Below are 20,894 nucleotides of genomic sequence, written 5' to 3'. Positions count from 1 at the left end.
AGGTGCCTTGCTTCCTCTAAGGCAGGGGTTTTTAACCTCTATGGGGTGCAACGAAGGGCCTTGAAATTGGAGGCAATTAATTGAAAATTTCTAGACAGAATGAAGATAGGTTATTGGTGGTATAACTGTAACTTCACGGTATAGCGGTATATAAGAAATAAATTATTATTATTACTACTATAATTTTAGAAGTTAGCTGTTAGGCCTGGATCTTCTAATCCAGTGTACTGGAGGACAATTAGCCAGTTGGGTTTTTGGGAAAGCCCTAATGAATATGCATGAGAGAGATTTGCAAATAATAGAGGTGACAGGCATGCAGATCTACTCCATGCATATTCATTAGGGCTATCCTGAAAGCCTGACTGTCTGGTGGTCCTCCAGGACAAGGTTGGGAGCCATTGCTCTAAATAGTGCCGTTGTTGGCAGCCACCTCGAACGCGGCTGCTGATCACGTGTCGGTCGCACAACTCTGCCATTTAGAGAATCACGCTTCCTGGAAAGGTAGGCGCTGGAAATGTAGGCCAGGATCTTCAAGGCCTACGTTTCGGGCGCCTACCTTTTGAAGTGAATCGCGACTAGGGAGGCATAATGCCGATGCTGGGGTTTTTTTTAAGCACCTTAAAAATTAGTTTAAAAACATTTAACAGTTTAAACTGCGTTTTTCCACTTAGTTTGGGCGGCTACCGGCACCATTTAGAGCACAGGTGTCAAAGTCCAGCAGTCGGGTTTTCAGGATTTCCCCAATGAATATGCATGAGATCTATTAGCATATAATGAAAGCAGTGCATGCAAATAGATTTCATGCATATTCATTGGGGAAAACCTGACTGGACTACGGCCCTCGAGGACTGACTTTGACACCCCTGATTTAGAGAATCTGGGCCTTAGTGACGTAGGGAGCTATCAGTAGTCACTAGTGGACATAGTTTTTTTTAAGCAATGGGTGTGACAGTTTCGCTGTTAAAAACCCCTGCTCTAAGGGAATTTTTTAAAATTAGGATTTAACTTATATTTTCGGATACGGTAGATATTTTCTTGTGCCTAGAGGGCTCACAGTCCCTTTTACAGACCTGTGGTAGCGCTTCCATACAGGAAATGCATTGCAACCTTCGGGCTGTGTCCCATTTTCTTTGCTGGGACTTGCCAACGTACCTTTGTAAAAGGGGCCCTATAATTTGTTCCTGAGGTAATGGAGGGATAGATAAGTGACTGCCCAAGGTCAAAAGGAGTGTCAGTGGGATGTGAACTGGGCTTTCTTGGGTCTTAGCCCGCTGCTTCAGCCATTCAGCTACTCCTTCACTCCACTCTTAAAGCACCCAGTGCTTGAATCTCTTGGGAGGCAGGATGCTGGGTTACTTGAGTCTTTTGCAGACCTGGTAGTTTTTATGTTCTAGGTAGCTCTAGGAACACAACCGTCCAAAATATTTGTGATATTCAGGAATTGATCCTCTAAGCCAGTGGTTCCCAACCCTGTCCTGGAGGACCACCAGGCCAATCGGGTTTTCAGGTTACCCCTAATGAATATGCATGAGAGAGATTTGCATATAATGGATGTGACAGGCATGCAAATCTGCTCTGTGCATATTAATTAGGGCTAGCCTGAAAACCCGATTGGCCTGGTGGTCCTCCAGGACAGGGTTGGGAACCACTGCTCTAAGCAGCTTTAGGAACAAACTCCTCTTCAGTAATCATGTTATTTTTAAGTTTGGATTTGGAATTATATTTTAGATTTTATTCACATGTTCAAACTCTGAATTCATTGTGTTACACTCGTACACGAGCTTACTGTTCCTGAGCAAATGGAGGATGGAAGTAATCTGCCCAGGGTTAGAGCAAGTGTTAGTGGGAGAAGCAGGATTTGAACACACTTCTCTAAGACCTGGGTTTAGATAATTTCCTAAAAGAAAAGTTCATAAGCCATAATTAAGATTAGATAGACTTGGGGGAAATCCACTGCTTATTCCTAGTATAAGTAGCATAAAATCTGTTTTTCTTTGGGATCATGCCAGGTACTTGTAACGTGGATTGGCCACTGTTGAAAACAGGACACTGGGCTTAATGAACCTTCAGTCTGTCCCACTATGGCAACACTTATGGTCTTATGTGAACCAATTATAGACAATCAAGCCATTGTGACATCACTTATGATGATGGCTATGAAGCACTGGTGGAATGAAGCTTTATGACATCACAATCTGAGCTCTGCAATGCTGCTATTCATTGGACTTCTGCCAGGTACTTGGGACTTGGGTTGGCCACTGTTGGGAACAGGATACTGGGCTTGATGGACCTTCGGTCTGTCCCCGTTTGGCAGTTCTTATTCTGTTTCTGTGCAAGGCGAATGAATGTTTCTTTCTGTAGGCACAACATGATGGAAAGCCTGTGGCAGATCAGGTGCTGTGTGTGGGCTGCTGTATTTTAAGATAAAAGGCTCAGCTTATTTAGGGATGACAGTAATAAACTGTGAGTTCTCCCTCCCCCCTTAAAATAGCCTTGACGTTCACATTAGATCTTTGTTAATCCCATCCCTTTCTCTGCCAGAACGTGATTCATAGACAACAAAGTGCAAAGAGGTGAATAGATCACTATTTATCTCACATCAAATTTTAATTGAGAAACTCATCAAGAATAAAGATCAAGCAATTTCCAGATCTCTGAAACTCAAAATATTTGATAACATATCAAGCTTTTCTAGGTAATGGCTCTCTTCGTTTTTAAGCTTCCTGTTATTACATAAGGAAAGGAAAATGGTTTTGAGACTTATATACTACCTTTTTGAAGTTTTTCAATCACATTCAAAGTGGTCAGAGTTTGGCGGCATTTATATGGAGGGGTTCCTTGATAAAGCTTGAATGCGAAACATGTCGGTGTTAACCCCCTGCCAGAGACCACAGAATTAAGCTAAGTAACATGCTTAAAAATTATCTTTAAAATGTGAATAGTTTCAAAAAAAAGGAAAAAAGATAAAAAGAAAAAGTCTATAACGTAAACGATCCAGTGACGATTTGACACGTAAAGCTTGGAGCAATGAGATTGGTTTGAGCTCCAAGTGGTGCCGCTGAGGATCGGGGTAACAGTTTACCAATATTCCAGGGTATTAAGGGTTGACTTAGGCTTACGTCTCCCTTTGACTTGGGTTATATAGATTAGTTTACCTTGGTGTAAAGTGAAAAAGTGCTATTGCATAATTAATATAAAGTTATATAGTCATAACACATAGCATTAAAACAAAAACAATCACCTTAAAATACAAAGCATGAATATTGTCAACGTGTCCCACTCCACCACAGGACAAAAACAACCAACCATTAAAAAGTAAGCAGCCTAAAATTATGTAAAATAATTTTTGAAAAAGCTAGGTTTTCTTTGTTATATGATAACACAAGCATTTCTGTTCGATTTTCAATGTATTCCTTGCTATAGGCCCATAATATCTGAACTGTCCACCTAGAACACAACAATCTTATTTCTGAAAGGCAGGGGACATCTTTGGTAACATTTGCCTGAGGAATTCAGGCTTCTGTGTGCGGTTCGTAGGACTCCTGTAACTGCCAAATATACAGGCTGGCAAATTAACAAGCATTTAAAAACTGCCATCAGGAAAGGGATATGTGTCACAAAGCAAAGATAGTGAACTCATTAGCTCACTCTGTGACACACTGATTAGACCTAGAGCCTTCCATCCTGATATTGCTGGTTCAAATCCCACTCACTCTCTGTGACAGAAGAGAAAGTTAAAAACAAAATTAAAAAAATATCTGATTAAAAAAAATAAACTATAGTGGTGACAGCATTTTGCTGCTTACAATTGGAGTAGAACGGGTACGAGTGGATCGATTTTTCACTTTATCAAAAATTACAAAGACTAGGGGACACTTGAAGTTTCAGGGAAATACTTTTAAAACCAATAGGAGGAAATATTTTTTCACTCGGAGAATAGTTAGGCTCTGAAACACGTTGCCAGAGGTTGTTATAAAAGCGGATAACGTAGCTGGTTTTAAGAAAGGTTTGGACTAATTCCTGGAGGAAAAGTCCGTAGTCTGTTATTAAGACAGGGGGGAAGCCTCTGCTTGCCCTGGATCAGTAGCATGGAATGTTGCTACTCAGGGTTTTGGCCAGATACTAGTGACCTGCCTTGGCCACCGTGAGAACGGGCTACTGGGCTTGATGGACCATTGGTTTGACCCAGTAAGGCTATTCTTATGTTCTTATGAAAGAATATCCATCACACAGATCATCCCTGCAGTTAAAGAGCAGAAAACATCTAGAGGCAACTTGTAAAACAACCTGAAATGCATCTGTGGTGTACGCATCACAGTTTTCCATAGATAGTGGCGCCCCTGGTCAGGAATTACAACAGCTTGCCATTCTAAAGTCAAGAAAAGCCTATGGTGCTAGGATTCAAAGATGATACACTTAATATCCAACTTTCTAAAGCAGCACAGTCATTGGAGCAACTCACAATTCGTTTCACAGTCTCTACTTGGGTTAAGTATTTCCCTATCTGTCCCAGCAGGCTCACAGTCAAAGACTATGGTACCTGGGGCAATGGAGGATTAAGTGACTTGGCCAGGGTTACAAGGAGCGGCACTGTGCTTGAACCCACTACTTTAGTGTGCTGAGGCAACTGCTGTAACCACTAGGCCACACTTCCACTTCTTAGTTTTATCTCTCTTTATAAACGTGTAGGAAGTCTGTGCAAATGATAATTGATTTAATGCTGCTACTTTTTGGGATTCTACTAGGTATGTGTAACTTGCTTTCAACAGTGGACAATCCAGGATACCAAGCTAGATTGCACTAATTTTTCTAAGTAACATAGTAGATGACGGCAGATAAAGACCCGAATGGTCCATCCAGTCTGCCCAACCTGATTCAATTTAAATTTTTTTTTTTTTTCTTCTTAGCTATTTCTGGGCGAGAATCCAAAGCTTTACCCGGTACTGTGCTTGGGTTCCAACTGCCGAAATCTCTGTTAAGACTTACTCCAGCCCATCTATACCCTCCCAGCCATTGAAGCCCTCCCCTGCCCATCCTCCTCCAAACGGCCATGCACAGACACAGACCGTACAAGTCTGCCCAGTAACTGGCCTAGTTCAATCTTTAATATTATTTTCTGATTCTAAATCTTCTGTGTTCATCCCACGCTTCTTTGAACTCAGTCACAGTTTTACTCTCCACCACCTCTCTCTAAGGCACAATAGCAAACCAACTGGGCACCGACAAATGCACATCCTTAATTCTTTACCATAAACTAGCTTCTAAATCCTGCTCCTTCTCAACCTTGGGGAGCATTCATCTCACGCTTGTGGTGGCAGAGCCCCTGACGCATGGTTGTGTTGCTGAAGATGAAGCTTTCAGCAGCTGAGGGGCTTAATTTTTAAAAGGGGATTGTCTTCCTTTATTTAAAGCTAGTATCCAACCAGGATGGTATGTGCACTTGCTGCAGTACAGAAGCTACCCTCTTGGGAGATCTAGAAAGTTATTCCACAATTTGATATATACTGCTCATTAGCCTCGATGTAAGCAACATGGTGGTTTGCAATAAAGTGAAGGGCTTTAGAGGTAGAAAGGTACTAGACAGAATGGGGACAATGGAGGGGAAAGACTCTAGCTCAAGATAGGTCTTGAGTAGTTTCTTTAAGGAGATGATGGTCGGTCAGTCATTCCAGAGTTGGGGGTCCAATGTACCCAGAAGCAGAATTCCTTGAGACTTTGAGATGAAGGACAGAGGATGGGGGGGAGAGTTGGCATATTCTGATCCAGCAGCGTGGAGACAGCGAACTGGGGTGCAGGGAATAATGAGAGAAATGAGCTAAAAGGGGGGTTGATGGTTGACGAGATTTGAAGTTTTAAAATTGCAAGTGTTGGGCAGGTATTGTGGCATAGGAGACGCTTGGGAAAGGAATGATAGCTCCTACCCAAGCGAATGTCTTGACTGGCCACAAATACTATTGGCAGACTGGACAAACCATGCAGGTCTTTATCTGCTGTCATATACTATGTCCCCCACTCCAGCTCATCAATTGAAGTTTATTACACTTTCTGTCCAAGATTTGCTACGTTTGGCTGATAAATCCATACTGGGACTATCTATTGGCTATATTGAGTTGCAGTGGGATTCTTCATTGGATATAGCATTTGGGACTCTTTCATATTTTAGAGCCTATGCTTATTTCTGATTTGATTTTATAGCCGCATTCATTTTATTTATATATTTTTATTTCTCCGTGTATTCGTTTTATGATAACTTTTTTTTAATTTTTAATTTATTTTTCACTTTTTATGTTAAGAAACCATGTTTCTATGACTTGCTAGTTCAGCTATTCCACTGTTCCGGTTTTCTTTGAATACTGGATTCTGTTGTTGCTCTTTTGTCCAGTGGATTTTTGAGATTTTGGTTTCTACTATATTTCTGCTTCCTGGGCAAGTTGTGAGCAGATGGACATTAAAAAATTTTGTTTTTCATCTAGGTACCTTTTTTGGATAACGATCCAGTCTTCTGTATTTCAGGTGATACTTATTGTAATATGGATTTGCAGCAAACTCATCTTTGCCCATCAAAAATATGACTTTTAACCTACCGTGCAGCCAGCAAATCTGCAGTTGTGTCACCCAGTGAATGGAATACCATGAGAATAACGTAGTGAACTCCATTTTTGGCAGTGTAACCTGACCTGGCACAGGCTGCTACACATTCCACTCTCCTAGCAGTGGAATGAAGACTCTACATTGATGAGGGACAGAGGAGACTAATTTGCTACGTTCATCAAAACTCCAAGAGATCTTCCATTTTGAGATGCCTGAAAAGGGGAAAAAACTAGGTGGTTTTGACAGATCATGCATGATGCCTGCTCTACCAGACTGTAATCGCGCCTTGAACTCTGCTTTGCACTTTTAGATTGAAAGACAGGAATGCCAATCCTCAAAACCAATGTACAAAAAACACTTTTTATATAACTGTTGACCTCGCACTCAAGGCCCCTTTTACAAAGCCACGGTAGCGAGTCCTGGCGCGGCAAATGCTACGCAGCCCATAGGCATTGAATGGGCTGCATCACATTTGCTGCACGGGAATCACTACTGTGGCTTTGTATAAAAACCCCTTAGTTTTTCTTTTGCTCCTTTGCACTACTGTATTTGATCAGAACCAGGCCTGGGACTTGGAGCAGCTGCTTAGGGATTTTCTACCTGTTTTATATGCTCTCTGCAGACCAAGCTGACTTGAGGATTGATTCTTGGACCGTCTGCATTTTGACTGCACACAGCACTCGCCTCCTGAGCTGCTTCATCAGCTCTCCTACTCAGTGGTATAGCGAGGGTAATTGTCACCCAAGATGGTGGTGCCCACCACTCACATGCCCCCTTCGCTTCCTCTGTAACTTTTTAATTTTTCAGGTTAGAGCAACAGCACAAACATGCTGCCCACATTGTTGGCTACCCCTTTGATGTCACTTCCTAGGCGTGGGACCAGGAAGTGATGTCAGAGAGAGGCAACACCGACCCAGGCAGCAAGTTCGTAATGCTGCTCGTGCAGGAAAAATTAAGGCGTTACGAGAGGGGCGCTTGTGCGTGGCAGGGGGGTTCGGGAAGGAAGGGGGTGGAGAGGCGGACGGGTGCCTGCGCCCTTTACAAAGACCATTCCCGGGGCAGACCATCCTCCCCCCCCCCCCGCCACCTCTCTTATTACACTAGCGCTCTTACCCTTTTAACTGGGAGGAGGGGAGCACAGACTGTGGCTATTTCTGTGCTCTTGAATTCAAGGAGAGGATAAAAGCAAAAAGGTTGAACAGAAATGAAAATAAAGAAACCCAACAAACGAAGCTTTGGGGAAAAAACCCAAACCTTTGAGCATCAGCCAAAATTTAAACTGTCCACCTCTGATAATTGAAAAATTATCTGAACATCCCTCAATCTGACTCGGATTTCCAAACTGAAATGGTTAGACAGAGCTGTGTTGTTGCATTGTCAGTCTGTAAGTCAATAGGCCAACCTTTAATCCAGCTCTACTGCTTTAGGTTTCAAGCCGAAATACTCCAAGCTTTGCGAGTGTCACAAAGGTTTGGGTTTGCTCCGAACAAGCATGGATGCAGCCCAGCAAGGTCTGCTTGTAATGAACCAAGATCATGACTACGGTGGTGATTTTTGGCTTATTTGTTTTCGTTGGTCCTAATGAGTTTCCGTCTGCTGGAAGAAAGTAATCCAAGACGAGCAACTCAATATGGTTGGCTTAGAAACCTTACAGTTGACCGACCAAACTAGTAAACGAGCTCTCCAGAGTGCTGTGAAGAGGGGAAAAGATGAACATAAGAATAGCCATAGTGAGTCAGATACACCATAGGCACTTTGAGAGTGTTTATGGTGCATCAAGCAGGGTCAATATGGAATTCTATTTCTAAATCTGTTAAGGTCTATTTTAAATTTTTTTTTTTTATTTAGAAATATGTTGACTTTTCTTTTTCAAAAATTTATATTGTGGTGGTTGATTATTTTTATAGATCCTGGAGAAGTCTTTACTTTCTTTGTTTTGTACCTCACATTGAACTAATTGGTACTTGTGGGTAATAAGTCACAATATATTCTAGCTTGGTATCCTGGACTGTCCACTGTTGAAAACAGGTCACACAAACCTGGCAGAATCCCAAAGAGTAGATTTCAAGCTACCAATCCCAGGAAAAAGTACCGTAGTGGCTTTTCCCATGTCTATTTTAATAGCAGATTATGAACTTTTTCTTCCAGGAACATGTCCAAACTTTTTTTTTTTTTTTTTTAAACCCAGATACTCTAACTGCTATTAACACATCCTCAATCAATAAGTTCCAGGTGGTTATTCCTTAATTTTTTTTGTCGGTTGCCCTACTGTAGCAAGAGGAGAGGGAAGAAGAGGAAAGGGAGGAAGAGTTAATTAAAAGGAGTTTGTGCTTTGGATTCAACCTCTTCAGGTTTTTTGTGGTTCAGAAACTGAATTCTTAGGGGGTGGAGGGGAGAATGTTGCTGTGATCTAATAGCATGGCTCAGATTAGTGCACAGTGGGATTCGGGAGCAAAGGAGACTTGAAACAATCAGCATCTAATTTCTGAAATTAATAGTGCAAAAAAAATTATGGATTTCTTTTTTTCTGGCTGACTTGTATCGGCTGTGATAAATAGTCCCATGAATGAATAAGTCATGCTAATATTACATAAAATCATGAGTTGAATTGATGTTCCTGAAGCGACAAGGAGCTCTTGAAATTGTACAGGCACCAGGAAGCAGTTAAATAAAAGCTTGGTGGTTTTCCCAATCGTTTTAACAGAAGAAGCAACTAACTTGCGGGTCATGCACACAAGGATTGACGCTAACTACATGTACTGTAGCAGGATCTGCTTAACTGTTCCCACTCTGGCTGACTTCATGTCAAATGATCTAACGCAACATGATCGAGGAACGCAGAGAGAGGGGTGACATGATCGAGACATTCAAGTATCTCATGGGCCACATCGAGGTGGAAGAAGATATCTTCTTTTTCAAGGGTCCCGCGGCAACAAGGGGGCATCCGTGGAAAATCAGGGGCGGGAAACTGCACGGGGACACCAGGAAATTCTTTTTCACTGAAAGGGTGGTTGATCGCTGGAATAGTCTTCCACTTCAGGTCATTGAGGCCAGCAGCGTGCCTGATTTTAAGGCCAAATGGGATAGACACGTGGGATCTATTCACAGAGAAAGGTAGGGGGAGGGTCATTGGGGTGGGCAGACTAGATGGGCCGTGGCCCTTATCTGCCGTCTATTTCTATGTTTCTATGACCCTCCCCAGATCCCGACGCATACTATGGGCTCCTTTTACTAAGCCGCGTTAGGGCTTTAACGCGCGGAATAGCGCACGCTAAATTGCCACGCGCACTAGACCTTAACACCAGCATTGAGCTGGAGTTAGTTCTAGCCGTGTAGCGTGGGTTTAGCGCGCGCTAAAAACGCTAACGCAGCTTAGTAAAAGGAGCCCTATATTAATTAACCTTGCCCAGGCCAGTTCTTGTTGTAAATCGTCTAGAACTGAAAGGTATTGGCGGGATAGAAGACACCAATGTAACGTAGTATTTGCCCTTACGTTTATCTATGTTCCATGTTTTAATGCATATTGTGCTGACATTTAGAGAATGACACGGTGACAAAATTCATCACCGTTCCCGTCCCCGCGGATAACCGCGGGAAACCATCTTCATTTCATTCTTTAAGTTTCAAGTTTATTTGTATTTGATAAATCGCTTATCCATAATTTTCTAAGCGAGTTACAACCAAAATATAAAAGTAAGTCAAGGAGAGAGGGAAGAATCAGAGTATAATTGGGCACAACCACTGCCCCGCAAGCTTTGCTTTGAAGAATGCTGGTGTAGAAGGACTGAGGTTGAAACAGACACTACAGAATGACAGTCTCTGGTATCCAGAGCAGATATTGTGATGTCATAATGCCTCATTCCACCAGTGCCTAAGAACCAATCACATCAGTGATGTCACAATGGCTTCATTATCTTTGGCTCACATAAGAATTGGAGTACAAATGGCCACAACCACTGACCCGCAAGCTTTGCTTTGAAGAATGCTGGTGTAGAAGGACTGAGGTTGAAACAGACACTAGAGAATGACAGTCTCTGGTATCCAGAGCAGATATTGTGATGTCATAATGCCTCATTCCACCAGTGCCTAAGAGCCAATCAGATCAGTGATGTCACAATGGCTTCATTATCCTTGGCTCACATAAGAATGAGAGTATGAATGGCCACAACCACTGACCCGCAAGCTTTGCTTTGAAGAATGCTGGTGTAGAAGGACCGAGGTTGAAATAGACACTAGAAAATGACATGGGATTATTTCCCGCGGTTATCCGCGGGGACGGGAACGGTGATGAATTTTGTCACCATGTCATTCTCTACTGACATTATAAGCATATTATGCTACTTATAATATTTAATACTAATAAATATATATCACTTCCCCAGCCAAATTAGTTTTAGTAGACAGCAGATCTGTTAGGCTGGCTTAAAATGCATCAAGTTTGTTTATGTTTCCAGTTGTTTCTTAACACTTCTTAAAATTCTTCTCCCTCTTCCAGGCGTTTGGGCGCTGAACTGGGCAAAGCGGTGGTGTACCAGGAGACCAATGGAGGTAAAGCATTACTGTTGTACATAAAGGCACATGTTTACGAATTGCAGGTGGTGTGTGTGTTTATTTTTGAACATAAAAACCAGCCCAGGGGCTGCTGTTTGTTTGAGACACCACATTTCTGGAGCAATCCAGATTCTTCTGATCCCTCTGATTTGGTTGTAGCAGGGTTTGTTCTCCGTAAGAAGGGGAAAGGGGGTGACTATCCTAGGGTTTGAGAGCTGTAGACATGTAGCTGTCAGATGAACAGGCTAATGTTGATTTACAGCAGTGGCCTCAAACTCAAACCCTTTGCAGGGCCACATTTTGGATTTGTAGGTTCTTGGAGGGCCTCAGAAAAAAATAGTTAATGTCTTATTAAAGAAATGACAATTTTGCATGAGGTAAAACTCTTTATAGTTTATAAATCTTTCCTTTTGGCTAAGTCTTAATAATAATATTGTAATTTATAGCTAAAGAGACATATGATCAAGAAACTGTTTTATTTTACTTTTGTGATTATGTTAAACATTCTGAGGGCTTCAAAATAGTACTTGGTGGGCTGCATGTGGTCCCCGGGCCGCGAGTTTGAGACCCCTGATTTATGAGGGACCACAAGATTGTACTGCTGTGTTTATTCTAATCTAATATACAATTTATTAATCGCATTATACCAAAATGTTCAAGGTGATTTATATCCAAAGAAGCCGTAAAATCTATGGGAGAATACAAAAGCAATCAATAATTAAAAAACATCACAGAAACGCTCAAACACTGTTGCCATTATCATATAAACCATTCTGAATTGACTCCCCCGTCATTAGTAGCGGCATAGAAGCCGTCAATAAACAATATTGAAGACAGTGAGTGGATAATGCTACCAGCGATATCGCGAATGCCCCTGCTGTGTATGTCCAAGAAGTCATTTGAGTAAAATGCTCATTAGCTTTCTTCCTTTTTACCTTAACTTTGCTGTTTGATAGTATACCGAAGGGAAGGTGAAGAGTCTTTATGCCCAAAACCTATCGCCCTGATGCTTACCTCAAGTTAGCATTTCTGCTAAAGTCATAGTCCACCTTAGAGGGGGACGTGTTGCTCGGTCCGCAGGAACTTAACTCCTTTCTAGGAGAGCAGGGGAAGTGCAAGCTGAGGATGGAATCCCTGCCTGGTCTGGAGGTAGGACTTTCTCCTGTCCTTGCTCAGGATACCTCACTAAGGATCTTCACCCCAGAAATGGGATCTCCCAAGCAGTCTTTGGCTTCTTCTTCAGCTGTTCAGCATGCCCAAGTGTTCATGCAGCAGCTGCCAGAGTTGAGTACAGAGGTGGAAGCAGTGGCAGTGAGGCCCAGCTTTGGAGATCATGTTTGGATCGATGTGGACTGCCATTGAATTGAAGCTCTACATAAGGTCTGTTCTAATTTTGTGTCTGCCACTATGGAAAATTCACTTGAGCTTACAGAGTTGGAAAAAAACATTTCATCTCAAAGACGAGAAATCCTCTTTATTTGTATAATCTATTTCCCCTTTTAAAAGAGTACAAGAAACATCATTGCAAAATAAATACTTATACTCATAAGAGAGAGAACTTGGAGAATAATGCTAAATCCTTGAATTTGCGTTTATTACATGTTCCAGTTCTGAAAATAGGATCATCTTGTGAAACCATCTTTAAATTTTTAAGGGTGGGTTTCATATATCCAGAATCAGGTCTTTACCTGGTCAGCAAATTTTATTGTTTGCCAATTGTTTCTAAGACATCTTAGGATGAGGTTCAAGAAGACCTGATGAGGGTGGAATTATCCTCGGATAGCTCAAATTTAACTGCTATTTAAGAAACATCTCAAGAAGGTATCCTAAAGGGTGAATTTATTAGTCTCCTTGTGTTTCTGCAAGACAGAGGTTTTGTTGAGACTTTATTTTAGAGCTACTAAGATGAGATTCTTAGGTGACAGAGTACAAATATTTCCTGATACATCATGCTGATGCAGAAGAGCAGGAAGACATTTTTATATGAAACAAGAAGTCGTGTCTCTCTAGAGAGGCTCTCCACTTGTGATTTCCACATAAATGTACAGTAAACCCCCGCTTAATGGCGTTTCAGATTTCACGCCCCCAGTCATTCGCATTTTTTTCTGACCGTCACTTCCTTATACTAAAATCATGGTTACACCAATCAGGAGCTGCTTTGACACGCTATCTGGCGTGTCAAACCAGCTCCTGATTGGTGTAGCCTGACTTTAGTAACAGGACGAAGTGGTCGGAACATACCGTGAGTGATTTTCTGCACCCGCCAGCGCCCCAGCTGCCCTCGCCTGCCTCTTAACAGGTGAAAAACCATATTCGCGGTTTTTTGAAATTCGCGGGGATTCCTGGAATGGAACCCCTGTGAATTTCGGGGGAGTACTGTATTCTTAAGTTAAATAACACTACTTATCATTTTTTAAGCCTTCTTAACTGTATTTCTTTTTGTATCAGAGAGCTCCAAGTAATATAGATTCATGCTAGGAATAGTACATAATTGATACTATTTACTTATTTTTCTATGTAGTATTTTCTTTTGTGGTAACAGCTTCTGTTTAATGATGGCCTGCCCCTCCTCCCTTATTAATGGACTTAAAATCTATGGGGCTCATAATCGAAACAGAAATACATCTAAAATCTGGCCTAAATTGGCACTTAGACCAGTGTTCTTCAACTTTTTTACACCTATGGACCGTCGGAAATAAAATAGTTATTTCGTGGACCGGCAAACTAATAAGACTGAAATTTTTAAAAACCCCATTGCTGCCCCGTCCCCGCGAGCTCGGTTCCATTAACCATCTGATCCCATCCACACAAGCCTCAAATAGTTATGATTTTATATTGAACATATTTTATTAAAGTATAAAAGAAACAATATTCTGTACAATTGTCATTTTATAAATATAAATAATACAGGGCAAGGATCAACAAAACCCCCGTCTCCCCTCCCCTTCACATATATCCCCTCTACTATCAAGAAAACTGAATAAGCCAAATTATTACAGAACTAGTATTTTAGCCCGTTACATTAACGGGTGCTAGAATATATGTCTGTGTGTCTTTATTTCTGTCTCTCTCCCTCCCGCTGTCTGTCTCTCTCCCTGGCCCCCTTTGTCTGTCTGTCTTTCTGTGTCTCTCCCTGCCCCTGTGCCTTTCTTCTTTTCTTTCTATCTGTCTCTCTCTCCCTGCCTCCTATGCAGCAGCATTTCTCTCCCACCACTTCCCTGTGCAGCAGCCACAGCAGTATTCCCTCCCTCTCCCCACACCACTTCCCTGTGCAGCAGCAGCGTTTCCCCTACCCCTCCCCCTTTCCCTTCCCGCGGTCTGGCCGGCTCCCTTAGTCCCTTCTCCCCCCTTCCCTTCCCGCGGTCCCGACAAACCTTCCGATTCCAGCAGCGTCTGCAGCACTCTACACACGCTGCTTCGGGGCCTTCTACTGGCCAGCAAATCAGAGCAGTAGAAGGCCCTGAAGCAGCGTATGTAGAGTGCTGCAGACGCTGCTTGAATCGGAAGGTTTTCAGGACCGGCAGCCCTTGCTGGACCCGAAGCGAGCTTTGGGAGTTTTTGGGTTTTTATCCTTCAGACGGCAAGAGCCGCTGCGGCCGACAGGCTCCGCACCACCGTGCACATGCGCACTCCTACCTGCGGGTCCCTACAGCGCACAGAAAACGAGAGCACGCAGGTGGGAGTGCGCATGCGCGCTTAGGGCTTTATTATATTAGATATGACATATGATGTGATTACAATATTCTCTCTATCCCTTCCTCTGTATCTTAATTTCCCTTCTTATCCTTCAGTTCAGTCTCTTTTTTTCTTTCTCTCTTATCCTCTGTATCGTCGGTTCTCACCCCCCCCCCACACCTTTCTTTCTGGCTCCCTGGCTTCTCCATCAGCTAGAGGGAGCAGTTTCCTCAGCAGTTGAGTTACTTGCCGGATCAGGTGCTTCTCTTTGCTCTTCTAGCCCTGTCCTCAGCCCATCCTTTCCCAGCACAGGCCGGAAACAGAGAAGCAGGAACATGGTCGCTGGAGACACTGTGGCTCGCTGCCACTTTCCTTTGCGTCATCTTCCATCGTGGCCTGCAGCCGTCGACAGCTGCTGCGTCCTGCAGCCGCTGACAGCCTCCATGGCCATCAGCCGCCGTGGCCGACATCCACCTCGGGGATTCTCACGCATGCGCACTCCTACCTACGGTGCCCTACAGCACACGGAAAACAGGAGCACGCAGGTGGGAGTGCGCATGCACGCTTAGGGCTTTATTATATTAGATGCTGCACAAATATCATGCTAACAGAATACCGCAGTCACACATGGCAGGAATGGTATTAGGGGGAGTGCAACTAGGGCAACTGCCTCCTGGTCAGAGAGAGCCCTAAGCCAGCTGGAAGCTAAAGACGCATTGCCTGAGCTTTGCACTCCCCAGTTATGTCTAATATCAGCTCTAGCAGGATACATATTTTAAATCTGATATATTCTAATCACAAGATAGAAATAAAATTATTTTTTTCTACCTTTTGTCGTCTCTGGTTTCTGCTTTCGTTGTCTTTTCACTCTTTTCCATCCAGCGTCTGCCCTCTGTCTCTTCAATCCAGCATCTGCCCCTTCCATCCACTGTCTGCCCTCTCCCCCTCCCATATGGTATCTGCTTTCTTTCTATGCCCCTCTCTCCTACACCAGATCTAGCATCTTTGTCCCTCTTTCCTTACTTCTCATCTGACCCCCCTTCCCAGCATCAATCTCTCTCTACTTTGTCAATCCTCTGTCTCTCCCCTTTCCCTCATCTGATCTCTCCATTCCATCCTGACTCCTTCCCCTCCTCTAATCTCCCTGCCAGCTGTTTCCTTCCAATGTTCCTCCTCCCCTGTCCAGCAGTACCTTCTCCCTTTCTTCCTCCCCTTATCCAACAGTAACTCTCTTCCCTTCCCTTTCCCTTCTCCCCTGTCAGCAGTATCCCCTTCCCCTCCCTTGTCCAGGAGTACCTTTCTCCCTTCCCTCCTTCCCTCTCCAGCAAATGTTTCTTCTATGTAGGCTAGCGGCAGCTCTGTGTGCTTTTAACTTTGGCACAGAGCTGCCCCTAAGCAGTATTTTAGCCGCAGTTTCATGAGGCAGCCTCGGGGCCTTTGGTAGGCCGGCCCACATTGCATCATCGAAGTGGGCCGGCCTAGCAAAAGCCCCGAGGCTGTCTCCTGAAACCGCGGCTAAAATACTGCTTAGGGGCAGCTGTGTGCCGAAGTTAAAAGTACACAGAGCTGCCCCTGCTTGTCTGGGGGTGTGGAGACAAAGGCTGGAGCAGGAGACATATGCGGCAGGAGACGGTGGTGGAAGGCAGGAGTGCCAGCAAAGCGACGGCAACAGGAAGTTGCATGTCAGCTGACGCCGGCACCTTTTGTTGCGGCGGGGACCCAAATCCTTCACGGACTGGCAAGATTTTTTTGCGGACCTGCACTGGTTCGCGTACTGGCGGTTGAAGAACTGTGACTTAGACGATCAGTGAGACAAGTCGTCCAAGTGCCGATAATTGAACCAGGTTTTAGACGTATTTAAAAACGATCTAAGCCTTCACAGTGTTGCTGAACGACCAGAGCTAAAAGGGGCGTTTCAGGAGGAGTGTCAAGGGCGGGATTTGGGCGGGACGTAGGCCGTCCTAGACTTAGTCATATTGCATGTATAACCGAATTTTACAACACTGCCTACACGGAACTTGGATGTTGTAACTTAGGCCATCTAAAAAAAGGTCTAAGTCACAAGAAGGTATCCAAAGTGACCAGATAAGCACTGCAGGAACAAAGTATAGACCCCCACACACTGCCCCAGTGATCATTGACCCCACCCCCATAAAAATCGTAATAACAACTTTACAAATCTGCCTACAGAACATCAGTGCCTTGCATAGGAAAGCCTAGTAGAGCTGCACAGAGGTGGCTTAAGTGGTCTTGGGGATGGGTTAGTGAACCATGGAGAGGAAGACCCAGGCCCATAAGCCACTCTAATCACTGCATTCATGGTGAAAAATGTGCACCCCCAAAACCCTTTTGTACTGCCATATAAGTGGCTCCTGTAGCTATAAGCACTATTGGGGTGGTAGATAGGTGGGTCTAGTAGATTCTGGGGGTGCTTTGGGGGCTCACCATGACCTATAAGGGAGCTGTAATGAGATGTTTATGTGGGACCCTTTTAGTGAAGTTCACAGCAGTGCCCTGTAAGGTACCCCACTACTCTGGTGCCATGTCAGAGTGTCCAGTCCATCACTTTTCTGGCCCCTTCCGCGCTCTAAAGGTCTTTTTCTAAGCGTTTGTGACTTGGACGAATTTTTGGAAGAAAATGGTGTATAAAGATGGACGACTTAGCGGACTGGGCGATCAGACGGCTGGATGTACAGTTGGTCGATATTCGAAAAAAAATATGTTGGATGTATTTTTCGAAAATGGACCTGTTCCCGTGTCTGACTTTGGGCGACTTGCGACTTAGGCCCAAAACGAACTTAGACGTTTCTTTTGATTATGCACCTCTGTGTGCTTCATCCTATGTCTGACCATGCCATGCTTTCTCATACAATATTCTTCCACACACTGTCATGCGATTCTCCACCTTTGTCCTAGTATACTATATGCTTATTTACCATATTATGTTTGCCAGTTTGTCTACCATGCTTCAATCACTCATGCTATGTCTGCCGCCCAGTATTTGCCGTTCCATGTCTTCTGTGCTATATTTCATCACGCATGCTTGCCTTACCAAGTTTGCCAAATCATGTCGTACTATGTTACCTATGCTTTGTAATACTAGGCTCACCATACTTTGCTTGTCATATTATGTTTTACTATGCTTTGTTAACTATGTCTGACAGGGATGGCAAAACAATGTTTGCCATGCTATCTCCTACCATACTATGTCTTGAGAGTGTGGCGCAGGGGTTAGAACTGACACGTGCTGCTGCTTGTGACTTTGGACAGGTCACTTGGTTCCCCAACGCCCCAGGTATATTAGATAGATTGCGAGTCCAGTGGGACAGACAGGGAAAATGCTTGAAATAGTTGGAACCTAGGACAATACAAGGTGGACTTTAGTCTATGGCCCAGAAATATCAAAGAAGAGACAAGTTAATTTAATCATGTATTTTTAATGAGAATAACTAAGGCGCAGACTGGATGGACCGTTCAGCTTTATCTGCCGTCAGTTACTATGTTAGGTGAATAAATTTATGTAAACTGTTCTGAGCTCCCCTGGGAGAACAGTATAGAAAATTGAATAAATAAATGTACGAAAGCTTAAGTGTGGATTTCCCATTCTCTTTTTTTTTTTTCCCCCAATAATTTTGAATACAGATTTCATAAAAAATGAAATGCAAGAAATATTATCCCACATTAATGAGAGACTTCTACACATATTTAAATTAAACCAACCACAAAACAGAATTTAGAGCCTCCTTTTACAGAGCCGCACAGTCCTTATGGGTGTCGGAGTATTTACCGCATCGGCCCACGCTATCGGGCTTGTAAAAGAGGGGGTTAGTTAATAACACTAACGGGCACTTTTACTAAGGCACGCTAACGGATTTAGCGCACGCTAAATGCTAACGCGTCCATAGACTCTAACGGACGTGTTAGCGTTTAGCGTGTGCTAAATCGGCTAGCGCACCTTGGTAAAAGGACTAGAAAAATCCACTATTTTGCTGCATATCAGACTAATGCCTCAAAACTCACCCTTCACCAGAGGTTTCTTTTTCAACCAGTAATGTTTCTAGCTGGATAATATTAAAGTAAACATATCAAGTAGAATTAACAATTACCAAGCATTTACAGGGAAACTGCAGGAAGAGTTTTCCCATTCTTAACATTTATGGGATGTTGAATGCAGCTTTTTATTTCTGTTGAGGATTTGTGGCTGATGCATTTCTTCCTTTCTCCCTCCCCCATTGTTCTTTATTTTTCTTCATTTGCCTCCAGAAACCAGGGTTGAAATTAAAGAATCTGTTCGTGGTCAAGACATCTTCATCATACAGACTATTCCCAGGTAATGTAGTCTCTTTGCTTCTGAATTTCTTGGCAGCTGGGAGTGATTTATTTGGATATGTTTTCTTCCTCCTAAGTCTTCCATAGAAGAGCTGGTACAGGAATTGAACCCGGGTCCTTTCGCACTGTCAGTGAACATACGAGGTGGCAGGTGGCTCTCAACCTAGTCCCCAGGAGCCCACTGATCACTCCAGGTTTCAAGCTGTCCATAAAAAAATATTGCAGGGGTTTTGTATTTGCATGCATTAGCTTCGCCCTTGGACCCAGCGTTCGCAAAGGTATCATGAGAGCTCTACAGCTCACCTTTGGATGATGGCTGTTGCAAACTGTGTGGTAGGACAGGTTAGAAATGTTTTTAAATAACTTAAATATCAGACCGGCCTTCGGTTGTAAGACTACTACTACTTATTTAGTGCCGAAAGGCGTACTGCAGTGCTGTACATTTTGACATTTACAGACAGTCCCTGCTCAGAAGAGCTTACAATCTAACTTGGACAGACAGACGTGACATAGAGGGAAGGGGATGCAGAACAAGAGGAGAGAGGCGTCGGGAGTCAAAGGCACTCTCGAAGAGGTGGGCTTTTAACTGGGCCTTGGACAGAGACGGAGAGCGCCGTAGGGATTCAGGCAGCTTGGTCCAAGCATACGGTGCAGCACGACAGAAAGCACCTAATTACAGAATCATGCCCGACTTAAAACTTAGGGGTCTGCAATGTAAGCCAGGGTTTTAAAGGCCTATATTAGAGGCGCCTAAGTTTTGTAGAATGACACCTAAGAAGATAGGCACCTGTCATCCAATCCGTTTTTATTTTCTTCAATAATGAGCTTATTTAAAGCAAACAACAAAACAAAAATTGCAGACCAATATGTACAAGATGCAGGCAATGTTTATTATACCAATAATTGAATGCAGTAAAAAATACCACCTTATTACCAACCAAGAGACCCGACACGGTCCGTGTTTCGAATAACACGCCTTCCTCGGGTCCATACTCGGTTTGAGGATTTGGCTTACACAGGCGCTTGTTTTATACCTTTTTACTGCGGTTTGTTTCATACCTTATCCACCATGGCGGTAGTTTTTCGGCTAGCGTGCACTAAAAACGCTAGCGCACCTTAGTAAAAGGGACAGATTCTGTAAAGGACATCGTTTAGACCAGTGATTCCCAACCCTGTCCTGGAGGAACACCAGGCCAATCGGGTTTTCAGGCTAGCCCTAATGAATATGCATGAGAGAGATTTGCATATGATGGAAGTGATAGGCATGCAAATTTGCTTCATGCATATTCATTAGGGCTAGCCTGAAAACCCAATTGGCCTGGTGTTCCTCCAGGACAGGGTTGGGAACCACTGGTTTAGACGTTCAGGAGCAGAATGCTGAGCACGAGTCTATAATGCATAAACACACTAGAGAATCACGCTCGGTGGTGCTGAGCGAATCTAAGCACCTCTATATTGTTTAGATGTTGCATAAACATCGTGTGTTAGCGTTATGACGTCATTAGAACGGCAATTTTATGCTGTTTTTTTTACATGCAGTAAAATGCGGGCACCATTGTCATATTTAATTTGTCTTTTAATTATTTATATACCTCTTATTTCCTATGTGGTATTTAAATTTGGCTCCTTTGTCATATTTCTCTTCTGTTCCGGTTGCCCATGGTCACAAGGGGCAGTGGGGGATTTGAACCAACAACGTCAGGGTGCTAAGGCTGTAGCTCTAACCATTGCACCACACCCTCTCAGAT

General features: G+C 43.4%; 1 protein-coding gene across 3 annotated transcripts in view; it reads left to right on the top strand.

Annotated features, from left to right (window-relative positions):
• Positions 1 to 20,894, top strand: part of PRPSAP1 (phosphoribosyl pyrophosphate synthetase associated protein 1) — a 63,658-nt gene that overhangs the window by 7,538 nt on the left and 35,226 nt on the right. For 2 of the 3 annotated variants that reach the window (XM_033960530.1, XM_033960531.1), the window contains exons 3-4: positions 11,087 to 11,139; positions 19,081 to 19,147. In XM_033960530.1, the coding sequence (XP_033816421.1) occupies positions 11,087 to 11,139; positions 19,081 to 19,147 (120 nt within the window). Of the gene's footprint in view, positions 1 to 2,009; positions 2,236 to 11,086; positions 11,140 to 19,080; positions 19,148 to 20,894 lie in introns of all 3 variants that reach the window. The other variant, XM_033960533.1, reaches the window with a different exon arrangement.

Source organism: Geotrypetes seraphini, chromosome 10 (assembly GCF_902459505.1).
Source record: "Geotrypetes seraphini chromosome 10, aGeoSer1.1, whole genome shotgun sequence".
In the NCBI taxonomy this organism is placed as follows: Eukaryota; Metazoa; Chordata; class Amphibia; order Gymnophiona; family Dermophiidae; genus Geotrypetes; species Geotrypetes seraphini.
This window is presented reverse-complemented; position numbering and strand designations above follow the sequence as displayed.